This window comes from Semicossyphus pulcher, unplaced genomic scaffold (assembly GCF_022749685.1).
Source record: "Semicossyphus pulcher isolate SPU_LCO1_2020_fin unplaced genomic scaffold, fSemPul1.0.p SCAF_9, whole genome shotgun sequence".
In the NCBI taxonomy this organism is placed as follows: Eukaryota; Metazoa; Chordata; class Actinopteri; order Labriformes; family Labridae; genus Semicossyphus; species Semicossyphus pulcher.
The window spans coordinates 28,096,094-28,110,189 of NW_027211770.1; the positions used below are offsets into that span (position 1 = coordinate 28,096,094).

The 14,096-nt window shown below is 43.6% G+C and overlaps 1 protein-coding gene across 1 annotated transcript in view; it reads left to right on the plus strand.

Annotated features, from left to right (window-relative positions):
* Nucleotides 1-14,096, plus strand: part of LOC138583908 (ubiquitin-conjugating enzyme E2 E2) — a 36,804-nt gene that overhangs the window by 19,681 nt on the left and 3,027 nt on the right. Inside the window, exon 4 of the mRNA XM_069655972.1 lies at nucleotides 7,618-7,750. Within this exon, the coding sequence (XP_069512073.1) occupies nucleotides 7,618-7,750 (133 nt within the window). The remainder of the gene's footprint in view (nucleotides 1-7,617; nucleotides 7,751-14,096) is intronic.

Genomic DNA, 14,096 nt, shown 5'->3' on the forward strand with positions numbered 1-14,096 from the left:
CCATAAGCAGCACTGTTACACCAGCTCACGTCATGTGTTTGTGCGAGCAGATCCGTCTGCTTCAGGAGAAGATTGTTTTTCTTCAGAGAGAAAAAAAAGAAAGGAGAGACGTGTAATATTTGTCAGGCTGTCGCTCCCTGTTCCCGGGCTCTGTGTGTCTGATTATTGTGTGTTTGTTCTTCTTAATGCCTTCACTGACTTCACATTGATTCAAACATCTTTTCAAAGCAGCAGTGAGCAGTGTGCAGCTCGGCTCTGACGTACGAAGCACAGAGCCTGCTGGGTTAAAGTTGCACTTGCAGGATTGAAATGTATATAATATATGCCTTGATTAGCCGATAATTATCGTGAACTGAGCGTGTCATTTGCAGAGCATTATACTCTGCAAAGCTATTAACCAGGGTCAAGGAGTCATCAGCCGTTTAACTGCGCATTAATTAAAGGCTGCTGAATCTCATGCAAACACTCACTGATGCTACAAATCAGCGGATTGACTTTTATATAAATATTCTTTATGTAACTATGTGAAGTCTTTATGGAGGATTTTTGCATAAAACATTCTCCTTCTTCTGAAGTGCCCACTAGAGATTTTTTCTTTTTTACAGGCAAAACTCATAATGCAACCAACGATATGATGAGGTTAAAGTATCGCCTCACAAGGATGAGGAAAAAACAGTTTAATAATAATAATATAAGATTCCTTAAGTAATTCAATAATCCCCAAAACACCCATCCATCATCTATGCCGCTTATCCTGTTCAGGGTCGCGTGGGGCTGGAGCCGACCCCAGCTGTCATTGGGCGAGAGGCGGGGTTACACCTGGACTGATCGGCGGTCAATCACCGCGCTGACACACAGAGACAGACAACCTTTCACGCTCACAAATTTAGAGTCACCAATGATGAGCCTAACGAGCATGTCTTTGGACTGTGGGAGGAAGCTGGAGTACCCGGAGGGAACCCACACATGCACGGGGAGAACAAGCAGACTCCACACAGAAAGGCCCACACTAGGAACCTTCTAGCTGTGAGTCGACAGCGCTTACCGCTGCACCACCGTGCAGCCCAATCCCCCAAAACAGCACCAGAAAAATAACACATTCTTATTTATACTTATAAGTACTGTGTATAATCTCTTTTTTAAGAGCAATCAGGCCAAGAGAACAATTATAATAGTAAAAACACATCGAACAGAAACAGACGGATACTGTCACACGTTAAAACAGAGTGAACATAATGTCCAGTAAGTAATACAAGGGCAGGGACAGAAATCCAAACGAGGTATATTTTTTCTAAATAACCGAGAGATCTGTTTTGATTCTTTAAGAAATTCACTGACCTGAATCCTCTCGCAGTAATCAGCTCTGACAATTTCAGGTCGTTCTGCTCATTATTCAAGGAAGAAGGGGCGGCATGTTAAAACACTGTTTCTGCTCTCATTCTGGGGACAAACGTCTGCACAGGATTGTGAGAGTGCAGGCCATATGGATTATACATTTATGCACACAGAAAAGAAGCAACCAGCTCAAGGAGACTTATGTGTAATAGCAAGCACATGTAACAGTCTGCAGTGGGGCTCGGTGATAAAACAATCTTGATCGTGGATTGCCATCAAATTGAAGTTGATAACTATAGCCCTTTCTTACACTGTGGTTTTCTTACACCTTTATCATTCTTTATTGAACCGACACCTAAAGCCGCCCCGGTGTGTGCTTTTTAAATAGGGTTAAATAGCAAAACATGCGAGAGGTGTAAACAAACAGCGCGCGCTTCACACACACACACTGCGCTGTTCCGCCCTGCCGGCTCAGCTGTTTACACAGACGCCGTTACGCCTCTGTTACCGCCTCAGAGGCGGAACGACTTCGCCCCACCATAGAAGACGGAACGTAACAGAGGGCTAATGATGAGTTTGGACATTTTTGCTTTTATGCTCAAACAGCCGATCACACAGCAGAAACGGAGCACAAATGCAGCTGATCTCTGTGTGTGCTGAAAAGCATCAAAAAAAACATTGATTTAAAACTCGAAACTGTTTTATTCAGTGTTTTTACTGTTTTTAATTACAGTGTCTGCTTGTTTAGGAGAGGGGATACATGTGCGGTAATTCTGTTAGAATTCTGCTCCAAGAAAACAGACACTGATGTCTAACATGGACATTCTTTAGACCATCTACATTTGAAGTAATGAACCGTCTGTTATCAGGTTACGCCTCAAATGAGCAGTATGATCATTTTCGAAAAGAGTAAAATTGATCGATATTGTTTAATGTAGAAAATAGCATCATGATCATCATATTGTTTGCCACATTACCCAGCCCGATTCTGCGGACATACAGAGGAGGCATCTTAGCAGCAGCATTTAGGATACAGTGCTGATCGAGATATCCACAGCCTGTTATAAAACACAAAGCACAATGGGTACAGCATCCAGCTTCTTGAGGCTCCGCTCAGTTAATGTAACTCAACAGGAGCATCTCCCGATCACCTCTCCTTAAACTAATGGCCATGAGAGAGACTGTCAGATCGTGAAAGAGCTGGCCCTCAACCAGCTGCAACAAAGCACCACAGGACCGCCGAGCCGGTGGGGGGAGGAGGTCTCCGAGCAACAGCCAGCGGTGGCATGCTCATTCAGCTATTGACTTAGCCTTTATCCACAGCTCTTGTGTGGTTGTCAGATCCCCTACAGCAGTCTCTGTGCAGAGCGAGGACCTTTCCCCTGCCTGCTCATCTCTATCTCTCCATCATGTCTGAGTTATTACCACGGCTACAAACTCATCAGCCTCGGAGGAAGTGAGAATCTGCTTCTGTTAGAGGTGATCGGAAATGGGGTAGTTGGCTGTCTATTTCGGCACGGTGTCAGCGAGGCTTTTTTCAACAGTGCTGCGGTAATGGAAGCGTTTCCTTGAGGTGTGTGTCGCACTGAAATGTAAGCAATAAGACGAAGAGGGAAGATTGCCTTGAGCGGGAAAAAATAAGCTGGCTGTGTGGTTCTGTCAACAGCAGGAAATGTAGAAAGTAATGTTTGGAGAGCGGTCACAGCAAGTTCAATCATCAGCCGCGTTTGGAAAGATGTTTATGTCAGTCAGTCAGGCAGGTTTACAAGTCTAATCAAAAACCAAACGGGTGGGGAGCTGGTTTAGCTCACTTGGCAGAGTCCCCACCCTATGGCCCCGGGTTTCACTCTTTGGTGCATGTCAGCCCCGCTCTCTCTGTTCCCTATATTTCACTGTCCTGTTAAATAAAGACAAAGGCCAGAAAAACGAGATGTTATCAAATGACCCAAAAGTGCTTGAAATTTAAAAATGATGTCATCCAGCCACGTCTGAAGAGCTTTAAGAGACAGGGTGGAAAACCAGCCGTCAAGGAGAAGGGCGATACTGAAAGTTAAAAGAGAGGGCGCCAACCTTTGGACAATGTTTTACATACTTATTTTGCATAAAAGTGCAAGAAGTGTTTGCGTGAAGGAGAGAGAGAGAAGTTAAACCCCTGCCTGCTTTCTGTTCTCTGCACTGGGGCTGTTCCCACAAGAAGAACCTTATCATTGATACCAGCCACAGTAAACAACCGAAATACTTGTCATAACTGTCCCCTCAGGACTAGCTGACTAGTGTCTTCCTTTTATTGGAGGAAACAGCATGATATTGGTTTGCTGATAGGTCAATACTGGATGCAGTAGATTTAATTTACAGTGAATTAGAAGAGCTAACTCCTCCACTGGTTTGTTGCCCTGAAAGACTGTAAATATTGAACTAGAGCGGGTCACAGTTTTACGATTACTCTTACCCTAATGTTCAAACAAACGCTCAGACATGAAGGGACAGCCTGCCTGCAATGGACGTGCCTCTCTTAGCGGCTGCGTTGGTCGGGTGGTGTTGCTGCTCAGCTCTTATTTGTACTGAGACATGAATTCCTCTGGAAAGTTAGCACAGCAGCAACTCTTTTATTTTTAATCATGACGCTTATGAACATGTTATAAAGTAAGCCACCTGGAATGTGCACATTAAAGCCTTTAAATTGCCACTACAGTATCATGTTAGGCGATGTCGGGTTGGAGCAAAAGTTAAGCCAGGATCAGCGATTCTGTTAGATGGCTTTGAGCTCTGCTGCTGCTGGTGTTCTGTGCATATGCAACCCGACTGTGTTGGTATGATTTACACGTTCAAAAGAACATACTGTGCTCTTTTCCTGCAGAATGCTCTTAACACTGCCTTCAACGTGGCCTTTGATGCCGTTTTCAGGTTTAACATGTGCATGAATAGAAGTCACTTCCCTTTTGACGGCCGCCAGATCTCAAGAGATCTTTTGCATGACTGTGTTCATGTTCAGAGGGACAATAAGAAACAATCAGCAAGTCAAAGAACTCCTGTCACTAATGGTCAAGGACCCTTCAAGTGTGTCTTTGATTGAACAAGGTTTTTTGGCAGCATGACATATTTTGTCAAAACTCATACTGAATTCATTTGCTCTCATTTAACTGATGAATAACAGGCCAGAAGAATGTGGAAACCACCAGTTGTTACAGCGGTTTGCCTTTTCTTCATGTTATGACTCTCTAAGCACAAGTAACTGCTGGCTATCACGTGTCCAATCTGTCTCTGTGAGCCTATAAATCCGGTATTTTTAGGTCATTTCCTGCACTTGGTTCTGGTATTGCTCTCCGTCCGACCAGAGTCCATTAAAGTTTGTTTGGAGGAGAAACAAAACCTGTAATTTCAGGATATTTGGTATCATTTAATCAGAAAGCGGTAGCATTGCTTGAGCCTGGGTAACACATGAGACTAACATTGTTAATACTCTCTAAATAAGCCTCCCGAATATGTTTTAATGTTCCTTAACGTCTGGTTTGTAGCTGCCTCTTTAGTGCAGCAGCGTCTCCCCATGTGTGTGGTGGATGTTATCAATTATTAAGTATGAGATTTAGAAAGACAAATGTATGCACCAACAACGTCCTAATACATTCTCTGCTTTTGTCATTAAATGTTCGCTCGTACAAAAAGTACTCTGAGTTTTTCTTTGTGTCTGAAACAACACAAGTCCAGATTGGCGGAGTCCTTATCGTGTCTGTATTTTGAAGTAATTCCCCAGAGAAGAAGTAATCATAATTAGCTAATTAAAGAAGGCTTAAGCGCGGGGCAGAGTGAAAGAGTGGCAAAGTAGATTAGCGGAAATTTGCATGTGTTGACACTGAAGGAGGAAGGAAATGTCTACTGTCTAATGTCTATTTATGGAGAGTGATCTATTTTCAAGGGCATGCTTGGAGCCATATGCTGCTTTTAACAGTGTGTTGTTTGAGGTTATTACACTGTCAGGAAATCTCTGTCTCACATTATTGCTTTATGTCTGAATAAAAGTGAACAGTGGTACAGTGAAGCCGCCGCCTCCAGTGAACACAAAGCACGCGCGCACACACATTTGTAAGCACATCTGGCGGCAGCTCGGGGTTGGCGTTAAACACCGTCCCTGGTAATTACACGAAATGGGAGGGATTGTTCATTGTGCCGGGCTTTGTGATCTGGACATTGTCCCGGTCTCTTCCTGGCGCTGCTCCAGCTCAGGGTCTTACCACAAACGGCAGCGTGGGGGGAGGGAGACCTTAATATGGAAATGGCATTAATTACAGGGCCTATACAACAGATGTGACCTTCACTCTGCACTCAGCGTAAATACTCATCTCATGAAAACAAACGCGCTCTGATTTGGGATCATTTTGCAGGCTTGACTTATAAATACCTTTTTATACAGTCTCTTTGTAGTTATGTTAAAACAACAACTAGGAAGGCTTTTTGACTGTTTTACACTTTATGGAAATAAAACACAGGCAAATTTAGACTTTTTCCTAAATGTGCTTCACTCTAACATTGTTATTTTGTTAATATTACAAAATACAGAAATAATATTTTTAAGCGGCAACAGTCTAAAATGTGCATTATAGAAGGTGTATCATTTTAGTGTTTCACCCTCCTGCTTAGCAACATTTTTTACCTTAAAGCTCCTGTGAGGAGTTTTTCACTGGTTATGAAACAGACTGAAATTAACTCTGATGTTTCTATATGAGCTGTAAAAGCAAACCAGACCATCAGCGACAAGAGTGATTATTTTTATATAGTTATTTTTAAGGCCCGAAACCGCTCGCGGGGGGGGTAGGTGTCAGACGAAGCGATTAACTGCACGCTGCCTTTGTTTACAATTTCCAGGGCAGAAATTTAAAGTGAGTGATACATGTGACTGTTAAAGAAGCAGGATGAGATTTTTTGTTAAAAACCACCATTTAAGCACGTACAGGACAAAATCAGCAAAGAGATAAGAAGTACGGTTTGTCCACAGGGGGCGCCAAAATCAACACAAACTGAAAGTTCCTCACAGGAGCTAAAAAGCTCAAACGTAGCGCTATTTTTGAATAAGTCGTGGAGGTAATTAACCCCAAAACAACCTGATGCCATGTTTAGGACAGCCTGCTTTTCGTAGTGTTTTTACATTTTAGAACATGACCATTCGCAATAAACACATTGCAAAAGTCTGACTTTATAGCAATAAATAAGAACATTTATTTAATCTAAACAACCCATGCCTTCTCATTAAGCATATCAAACAGTACTGGATGGAGTCCCGGGTATAATGGCCGTGCTTTCACACAGTTTTGATCCGATCAGATGAGCCCCAAGCTAACGATCCAATACCCTCGGCTTAATTTGTGTCAATGAATGAAATGGTGAAAAAAAAATAACGTTTGGATTTATTTTGGATTCAGGAGAGACATGTTGCAAACACACGTATTGTATAAAACATGCTGTACAGCAGGAAGACGTACGAACTACAGGTGTATTTATCGCACTTCATATCGTAAACGTTATCGCACATTGCAGATAATTTCCATATCATGCAGGCTGAGTTTTCATTATAGTTTTTCAGGCAATACTGCTTTCTATTACTTTCTTCTTCCTTTTCAGATAAATAGTTTCGGCCATTTTTGGTTATATATATTTCTTACATGCCCATAAAGGTTTTAGATATGCATTGAAATACATGTTGTTACATGTTTTTATAACAAAATGCACCTTATATCCGAGTAAGAATGAGTAAAATAACAGATAACGTCTAATTTGAACATTCTCACATTCATCAGAATATACATTTTGTGTCCTAGTTATGGACCATTGTCTATCCTTAAACTACGGATCCATTTACTTTTAGATTGTACATTTATTATTTGAAATAATATGCAAATAATGTATGAGCAGTTGACTATTGAATAGGTTTAGAATTCAGGTTAGTTAAGTGTAATCTTTGATTTCCTGCACAATCGCTTGCAAGCTTAAGATTTTATGTGCTCCACTAACTAAACTCCCACTAGCAGGTGATCTAATCCTCTCATCAAAAATGTAAAAGATAATCTAAATCCTTGTAAAATAGCCTTGAACTAAAAACCCTGAAACCTCCACGGCTTCAGCATTCCCCAAATCTCCATCATTAACTTGTCAGAAGCGAACGTTTACCGCCTGAGCTGCTCCAACCCCCAAATCTCTTTCAGGCCGCTGGCAGTTTGAACACCAGGCTGTCTGTTTCCTACGCGCCCCGCTGATTAACATATTAACACGTCTTTTGTTTCAATCTTCCAGCGCTGGCCCCAAAGGAGACAACATCTACGAGTGGAGGTCGACCATCCTGGGACCCCCGGGCTCCGTGTACGAGGGAGGAGTCTTCTTCCTGGACATCGCCTTCACACCAGACTACCCCTTCAAACCCCCCAAGGTCAGCAGCAAGTATTTTGTGTTGAAAATGCTGGAACAACTTCCTGCTTTGGGTCTGGAAAAGTGTGGAGAAGGATCTGGAAAAGTTACGATTGGACAGGTTTTTAACACCACACATTTTCTTAACATAAACGTGCACCGTCGCTTAAATGTAGCAGATTTTGTGCAGAATTATTTGCAGTTAAATGCGACCATGTGGACAGAGCAGCAGATACAGAGCACCTGGTGAAATACTTCAATCTCTCCAAACTCCCCTTTTACCTCCTGAGTCTCTCTAGCTGCTTAATGCTCCACTGTGTTCACCAGCCGGTCACTATTTTGGTCTGCTGCCGTGTTTGTGCTGAACTGTCAGTGTACAGTTGGTTTATCAGAGCTCTCTGGCTGAAAACAGCTGCCTGCTGTGGATGAAAGCGAGCCTGATGAGAGCAGCGAAAGTGAACCAAAACAGTTGAAATGTGGCTGGAAACAAACAAAACAATGAGCTGAACGCTGCTCTCTGCGGCTTCGGGTAATTGTGATCCTTTTGTGAGTATAAAAAACAGATTATAGCTAATTTAACTTTGATTTTAGTCTTTTATACTACAAATATTATGAACTGTTTGACGAGGAGGAACTGGAGCTACAGAAGAACAGTAAGTAGAACAAAAGAACAGTTTTAGGATGTGTTTTTCTGGATACTCAGGAGGCTTTTCAGGAGGCTCCTATTGTCTTACATGATATGAGAAATGGTTCCAGTCACACTGTCCCTGTGTCGACTGAATTAAGCTCCAGCCATGAACTGTTTTTATATTGACAATATCCTTGTGAACTGGGACAACAGTGTCTTACGCCTGGATCCCACAGGATCCGTGTCCGGCACGTTCCGTCTGTGTCGCGGTCCTGGTCCGTCAGACGGCGCGAGCCCTCGCCCACAGGAAGAGTGTCCCAAGCAGCTGGATACGCGAGATCACAGGAACTACGTTATCGTGCGAGAATTGTGTTTGAAGCGGTGTCCGTCAAAAATAGACCCGGCGCGTATCTTTAGAGCTAAAGATGGACCAGAGACGGGCCACGGCGCGTGCTGTGGAATCACAAGCATTGACCTGTGTGGGCACGATTTACTCCGGAGGTCGGGGTGCACACAGGAAGAAAACTTTCAACTAATGAGTAAGACCATAAAAATATTAGGAAAACGTTAACTGAGCTAATAAATCAACTGAGATCATTTCTCATTTGCGTTCAAAGAATTTGACGTCTTTTTGCAACCAGTGTCGCCCCCTGCTGGCCACGAGTATAATGCAGGCACCTCCGAGTGATGGGGGAGATGATGCGCCAATTTCAAGGTTATTCCCACAAAAAAAGTGAAACAGTTTTGTGATTATTATTCAGCTTTTTTGCCAAATCATATCGGAGCCCCATTGCAGATGTTCCATAGCCTAGGACTAGTTCTCAGCAGGGATTGGGCAGTTGAGGTTTGACTTTTATGCATGCAGATGACAGCGACGTGAGAAAAATAAAGCACCAGTTAAAGGGAATTCTGATTCACATTATATCCCACTGGTGTCTGGGTGGAAGGTTTTGGACAGCTTCTTCACAGCGTGGTTTCCACCTTTCTGCACTTTTGTTTTATGAAGAATCGTCGTGATTTGACCCGTTAGGTGCTCAGCGTCTGAAGAGTCCTCTCTTGTCTTACGCTGCGGTGTCTGCAGGGTACTTTAAAGTACGCTGAGTGGATCTCATCATTGAACACACAGACCTTCAGATCTCCCTTTAGTTTGCAGTGCACCCTATTACCCTTTCACTTGGCCTTCATTTTCCCTCCTCTCTCCTCTCTCTCTGTTACGCACCCCCTTTCTCCTCATGCTCTCCCCTTCTTCCTCGCTCTTTGTGCCGTGTAACCACCAGCTCTGTGTTTGACAGCAGACTCAAACAAATCCACAGGCCCCGGCCCAGCTTTCTGTAGCCAGAGGGACTTGAGTGTTTCCGCCCCCTCCGATACCTCCCTACCCCTCTGACACACTGTGATCCGCAGCCAAACCCCCCCCTTGCACACACACACACACACACACACAGACACCGAACCCTTCGGCCTGTAGCTGCCACGCACCTCCCTCACTATAGAAACGCTCCAGTGCAGCTCAGACCTCAGGCTTGGCATTTTTGGACCCAGAACCTGACTCGCTTTGAAGACGCTAAAAGAGAAACAAGAGCAGACAAGTTCACCAGGTGGATGTGTTTCTGTCTCCGATCTCAGGACAGGAGAGGAGCTTTGTGTCTGCAGAGCTGGAGGAGGCGGTTATTTATAACGTCCTGCCCTGTGTGATTTTTGGGAATGCCAAGGCTCATTAGAGGTTTCCTCTGGGGGAGGTGGGGGGGTCGGGGTCAGGAGGGCCAGATGTTGCTGATTGGTCCTGACAATGACACCAGTGTTTGCCCCGCTGCTCCAAACAGATGTCACAGATATACTGGTTGTTTGCGTGTTAACCGTGTTCCAGATGAGCTCAGTTTCAGCATAAATTTAAGGACGTATTATGGGATACTTACCGCGATAAGGAAGTACATTAAAGTATTTCCAGGTGATTGAAGGGTGTCCTTGAAGCCAAAAAACCAACTGCACAGAGAGGGATGCTCCTGGGCTTACTTCAGGCACACCTTCATCGAGCCGGGGATGTGGTCACAATGTCTTAAATGGTTAATATCGCATTAAAAAATCACACCAAGATGGACGGACGTTTCCGACCCTGACCCAGTCTTCATCAGGGCGTGGCTGGAAAATCTACCAGAGTGACAGGTCATGTTTTCTTATATGTGGCCAGGAAGCGAAATGACACTAAAACAGCTAATGTGAGAAACATCCAACATATGTTAAACGTCTTTATTAATCAAATCTACAACAACAATCGGACAATATAACCTCAGTGGCATCAATTAAACAGCAACTCATTAAGCAGCTGGTTGCTCTTGATCTGAGTTAGAGGTTGAGGGAAGAGTGCAAAGCTTTTCATGTTTTTGTTTTAATCAGGAGAGATTTCAACAAGTCTTTATTTACAAGTTTGGAAAGATGAGAAATGTGCAAAGTCTTTGGCTTCACCTTCATGTAGGCGAGGGGGTAGTGAGGCCCAGAGCGGGATAGGATACCCCCCCCCCCCCTCGACGGAGTCTAGACACTGGTGGTGAAAACAGGATGCAGGATGAGCTGAGGAGCTGCACGTGGACACTGTGAGATGGATTGGAGGTGACTGGGGTGGAGGAGGGTCGCAATGATAGAACTGCAACGACACACCGACACAGAGAAGAGAGCCAGGGATGCAAACTCCTCACCTTTTGGCGAAATTCGCCGCTTTGAGATCCAAATAGGTCACCTACAAGATTCTTGTAGATCCGAGGAGACATTTTTATTTAGAGGGGGGAGCACAGAATTACCAGGGCCATTTGAGGTGATCCACAGAATTCTAACTAGGTGGTTTGGAGCCTTCTACTAATGTAAACCTGAGAACTGTCTTGAAGGGCGTCTCGTGCCTGACGGCAGATGTGCCTCCTGTGTGTACGTGTGCAGTGTTATCCAGGTACACATCAAAAGCTTTACGTTATGAATTCATGAGGTTATTTTATCAGCTCTACCTGGAATTACAAACTCAACTCAACTTTATTTATAGAGCACTTTAAAACAACAGAGTTGGCCAAAGTGCTGTACACACACATAAAAACACAAAACAAACAATAGAAGACAACAATAAAAGCCAGCATCTCAAACTGAGTTAAAAGCCAAAGAGAAAAAATGTGTTTTAAGAGAGGATTTAAAAACAGGAAGTGAGTCGACCTGCCTAATGTGCAAAGGCAACTCATTCCAGAGTTTTGGGGCAGCAACTGAAAAGGCTCGGTCCACTCTCGACTTCCTCTTCGTCTTTGGGACGACTAACAAAGACTGATCTGCTGACCTGAGGGAGCGTGAGGGAGCGTGAGGGAGCGTGAGGGAGCGTACGGCCGGAGCAGGTCAGACAGATACTGAGGGGCAAGACCATGAAAACATTTAAAAACAAAGAGAAGAATTTTAAAATCAATCCGGAAACGAACCGGGAGCCAATGACTAGATGCTCAAACCGGGGTGATGTGCTCTCGTTTTTTGGTACCAGTGAAGAGTCGAGCAGCAGCATTTTGAACCAGCTGCAGTCGAGTGAGTGACTTCTGGCTAACACCAACATAAAGTGCATTGCAGTAATCTAAACGAGCTGTGATAAAAGCATGGATTAAAATCTCAAAGTGATGCCGGGACAGAAAAGGCTTAACTTTGGCCAGTTTTCTCAGCTGAAAGAAGCTGGACTTGACCACTGAATTGATCTGCGCGTCAAGTTTAAGATCACTGTCCAGTCTTACACCCAGGTACAAACGAGCAGAGGAGAATGCCCCCCGACCCCTCGTGTTGTGGGAGGTTTTCTCTACCCATGCAAAGTTCTCACCTTCTTTACCCCGTACCTGTTTGCATCCCTGGAGAGGAGAACGGCTTTCACATTTGAGAGCAGCAGGATGATCGGACGACAATAACTCTCTCAAAGGAGCATTTACGGTTCAATTCCCACTTCATTTTCCACTTTCAAAACACTGCCCTTGCCATGATGCAAATCTGGAAATGGCCTGCCATAGGGTAATTAATTTGCACTTGTGTGCTGGAGTCCAGTATTCAAAGTGTCAACAAAACTGTTATTGTCTGTGGTGCTGCTCTGATTCTGCACCATGCTGCCCTCTGTTGGCCAGCGTGAATCACGTTAATGTGGTGTTCTTTCTCTCTGGGTGAGAGGAGTTTAAAAATATGTTTCCCCGTCTACAATAAAGTCTGTGCTTTTAGATACACTGTGTATTTTCCAGCTGCATTCACATCCAGCAGCGGCGACAAATGCTGTTAAACGGTCCTCAGTGGAGCCGTAAGGAGAGCCCATTATAGTGCTGCTGATGCTGATACATCAGCGTTAATGTGAATAAAAGAGAAAAAGGAGGTGAAAGGCCCACAGCTGCTTTTAACTGTCCTCCATGTCTCACCTATTATCACTCCCAGTTATTACAAGCTCCTCAACCTGGCAGACTGCGCTTTAAACAGTGTCTCTTTAAAACTCATCTCCAGGACACATGTAATGCCATCTATATATTTTACTCCCATTTGCTGCTAATGTGCTCGTATTTGAGGTTTAACAGATCACTAATTGGCCTCTTAAAGTCCTTTCTCAGCAGGTCTGTGTTTCTGTGTTCATAGAAGTGTAACAGGGATGTTGTTATGCACTTGAAGAGCAGTGGTTTTGACTTGACTGAAATACATAAATCTGTAAATAAGACATTATATTAGCAATACAATGGATAAATAATAACTGAGGTGTCCTTGATAAAGTGGAAATGATCTCTACTTTACTCCTTCTGTGTGCTACATGGTCACGGTATTCTCTAGAGCAGAAACCAAATGTAGGTGTTTCTAGATGCTTCCACCTGTTTTCATTCTTTAAGCTAATCGCCTTATAACTTTAGCTTCATATTAAACAGACTATGAAAGATCATCTGGTCAGACAATCAGCAAGAAAGCACGTGGGAAGAATTCCCAGCATGCCAAAATGTTCCTAATAATTCCTAATAGATTTTAAGGCACCTTAATAAACAGCTGCTTCCTTTGATTTAAGTGTTTATTGGCGTGTAATATTTATACAGCTGCAAGAGACCACTGCAAAAAATATGTTTTTCTCTGGTTCTTTATTCCTATTCTAGTTAGGTTTGTGTTTGTGTGACATTTGTTTTATTCTATACAACATTTCTCCCTAGTCCCTAAAATATTCTCATTAAGGTCTTATATTAAAGGAAAATGGCGACTGTTTTAGGGCCTGATCAGACAGAACACGCTTTGCAGGCTGTAAAACGCGAGGCGCACCGCACTGCCTTTTTTGTGGAAGTAAACACGATCAGACAGAGCGCGTTTTAGCAGCTGGTGGCGGCTTTTTTTCCCCTACTGTTGTTAAGGCAACCACCGAATCATTAGCTGTCATTAACCTATCCATTACATTGTAAACTGACAGAAGGCTCGCCTCTCCTTTCATCCAATTGGACAATGAGAAAAAACGCCCATGACGTCGGGCGCTTTTCTGCTTTGAGTTGAAGTTTTTTCAACTCGAGGCGCTCGGAGCGTTTCCTCAAAAACGCGAGGCGCACAGAGCGGAAAAAAGCGAGTGAAAGAGCGAAAACAATGACAAAAAAGCCCCCAGCTGCTAAAACGCGTCCTGTCTGATCGGACCCTAAGATAACCAAAAAATATGTTTTTCAAAACTGGAATAATGCAAAGAACACAAGTTCATATTCATTTTTAAACAACAGAATGTTTTAACTCAGGAAGAGTT